We start from the raw sequence: 2,757 nt of genomic DNA, 5'->3' as shown, positions 1-2,757 counted from the left end.
TTCAGCGTTGTTCATTTGTTCAAGTGAATCACGGAGAGTCCATACCCAGGTAAATCTGTTTTTTTCTAAGCTACTCTGTTTGATCCAGATGAACGCTATAGATATGCATGTGCGATATGGGCGTGTATAGCATCGAGTGTATTGATCATATGTATTGCATAGGATCTCTGCACAAAATGGATCCGGATGTGGCCACAGTTGCTCATTGTTGTCTTTCTCTTGCTCCGGTAGCTGATTTATCCGCGGAAAAGACTACGGGAAGCTGGTTAAAAGCCAAAAGTGGAAGGAAGAAACGGTGTCCCTACACAAAGCACCAGACGCTGGAGCTGGAGAAGGAGTTCTTGTTCAACATGTATCTGTCTCGGGAGCGCCGCCTGGAGATCAGTCGGAGTATCAACCTGACTGACAGACAGGTCAAGATCTGGTTCCAAAACAGACGCATGAAGCTCAAGAAGCTCAACAGGGAGAACCGAGGAAGGGAGCACAGTGCAGTATATAACTATTCCTGAAGATATTTCTATACCTACACATACGTTCACATTCACACATGCACTCATACACATGCACATACACGCACTCACACACATGCATACATGACAGATAGACAGACATGCACGTGGCATCTTTCAATGCATTGAATTATCATTTATCATATTTGTCTTTGTGCACGCCACACAGATTCACATACATACACGTCGTGCCTTCCTTTATGAACTATCAAACGCTGCTACCTGCAGACTTTGGTTCCAGGTGAACACTTGCAGGAGTATTGGGACATTGAGATATTACCTTAAACTGATAATTATAATCGAACATGAAGCAAACGAAAGGAGGAGGCAATATCAAGCGGTCTATAAATAAATCGCGGCATGTGCAGTTTCACTTTGCTGAGCTGGAGTGGATGTTTAGCCCCTTTTTGCAGCTTTTTCGCTGGTGTTTGTTGTTGTGGCATATTCCTACAGTATAATGTACATGCACATGACAATATTAAGCCATGCCATCGCAAACGATTCCTAAACAGTAAAAGGAGGGGTAAATGGAAAGGTATTACCAACTTTGTCCTTCCTCTGGCATAGTGGTGCAAATGAGAGGGAGGGAGAGACACTGCAGATGAGAGAAGTAGATCATGGCAGTTTTAATAGAAGTGAGAGACCATAACGTTGATTTAAATATTATCCAGGTGACCACAGTAAGTCAAGGTCATAAAATTCTAATGTCAGGTTCGCCCTGGAAAGCGTTGGGGGTGGATTTTATGATCTGCAAATATAATGTGCTGCAGCAGTAAAGATGCGTTTAAAGGTGTGTGTGGAGGAGGGCTAATCCATAGCAGAGACTGCAATGTGCAGGATCCGGCCGAGGCGCTGGGCTGGAAGGAGCAGCCGCCTCCGCTTGGGATAATGGAGCTTCATGGGAGTAGGAGATAAGAAAGATGGTGGATAAAAGGGACAGCGGCCGCGACGGCTGCAGGAACAATAATAACAACAGGCATCACGGCAAACACGTGGATAACGGAACGCACCGGGAAGCCGACTGCAGGAGGCAAGTGAAGGTAGGACTCAAATGTTACGTAATATTTTTATTTCCTGTTTTGGAGAGTATGCAACATCTGTCAGGGGGGGCTTCCTTGACAGCTCTTGTGGCACGCATTGTGCACGTCTGCGCACGTCGATAGTTTATAAGTTGTGGATCAGTCAGCGTTTCGCTGATTTCTGTTTGCTTTCTCACTGTATTCAAAATGCTGTTTGCTGATTATTTTTCATTTTGTTTCTAGTTACTCACTTTTTTTTGAAGTTTCGCTTCTTTGGAACGGATGAATACATTACTGTGCTGTGCTGCTACAATGCTATTTATGGAATTAGAACAATATAATTTTAAGGCGGACACCTTTTTTCATGAGCAAACAAGTAAAGCCATGGGCATCGGGCTATATAAGTTGTTTACAGGCAGTTATTAGAAAGTAGCTTGATTTCAGCCCTACACCATGTTGTGTTTTATTGTGTTGGTACTCGCCTTTTTCTCTTTGTGCTGAATAGTATTAATCCTCTCTTGGGTTTTGCATGCATTGTCCTTTCCATGGATTTTAATCCCTTTTGCGCGAAGCTGAAGCGTGGTTTAGGTAGTTTCATGTTGTTGGGGTTGGCTTCCTGGCTCGGCAACAAGAAACTGTCTTGATTACGTCAGTTCGTCTTCATCAAGGGCACAATTTCCGCTGAATTACCCCCAATAGTCACCCAGGTCCCCGCAAATGGCATTGTAAATGAACTGAGCTGCAATACCTTGGACAGAGACGTTTTCTTTCTTTGCTGTTATTTTGTGGTGGGCTGTAAAACCTTCGGAGGCTCTCAGGAGGAGAATGGGTTATAAACAACGTGGGGTAAAGTTTTAGACTGCGTTATACTGCATCTGTCATCACTGACTGTCTGCTTAGGTTTAGTGGTTTCAGCTGCTTTATGATCATCTAAATCCAGACGGATGGATAGATGCCAGATAGACATTTTTGACTCATTCATTTATCTGACAAATGAAGCTGGGTCTATGACAGGGAATGGATGCGTATTGACATGTCTATGTGAGGATTATAAGTCTTACTCTTGTAAATGCTAACACATGGCTTCTTGAAATTATTCAAATTATGCCGTGCAATCACAATCTCCAATTTGCTTCAACGTTTTATACTGAGAGTTGGCCCAACATTAAAATATATAGTCTAGTAATTCTTACCCTGGAAGTAAATGTTTTCCACAAACTTGAACACAC

General features: G+C 43.1%; 1 protein-coding gene across 1 annotated transcript in view; it reads left to right on the top strand.

Moving 5' to 3' along the window:
• hoxc10a (homeobox C10a) overlaps positions 1 to 571 on the top strand; it is a 3,085-nt gene extending 2,514 nt beyond the window's left edge. The window contains exon 2 of the mRNA XM_079183148.1: positions 232 to 571. Within this exon, the coding sequence (XP_079039274.1) occupies positions 232 to 509 (278 nt within the window). The 3' untranslated portion in view covers positions 510 to 571. The remainder of the gene's footprint in view (positions 1 to 231) is intronic.
• The last annotated feature ends 2,186 nt before the right edge of the window (positions 572 to 2,757 follow it).

This window comes from Pholis gunnellus, assembly GCF_910591455.1.
Source record: "Pholis gunnellus genome assembly, chromosome: 2".
Classification (NCBI taxonomy): domain Eukaryota; kingdom Metazoa; phylum Chordata; class Actinopteri; order Perciformes; family Pholidae; genus Pholis; species Pholis gunnellus.
This window is presented reverse-complemented; position numbering and strand designations above follow the sequence as displayed.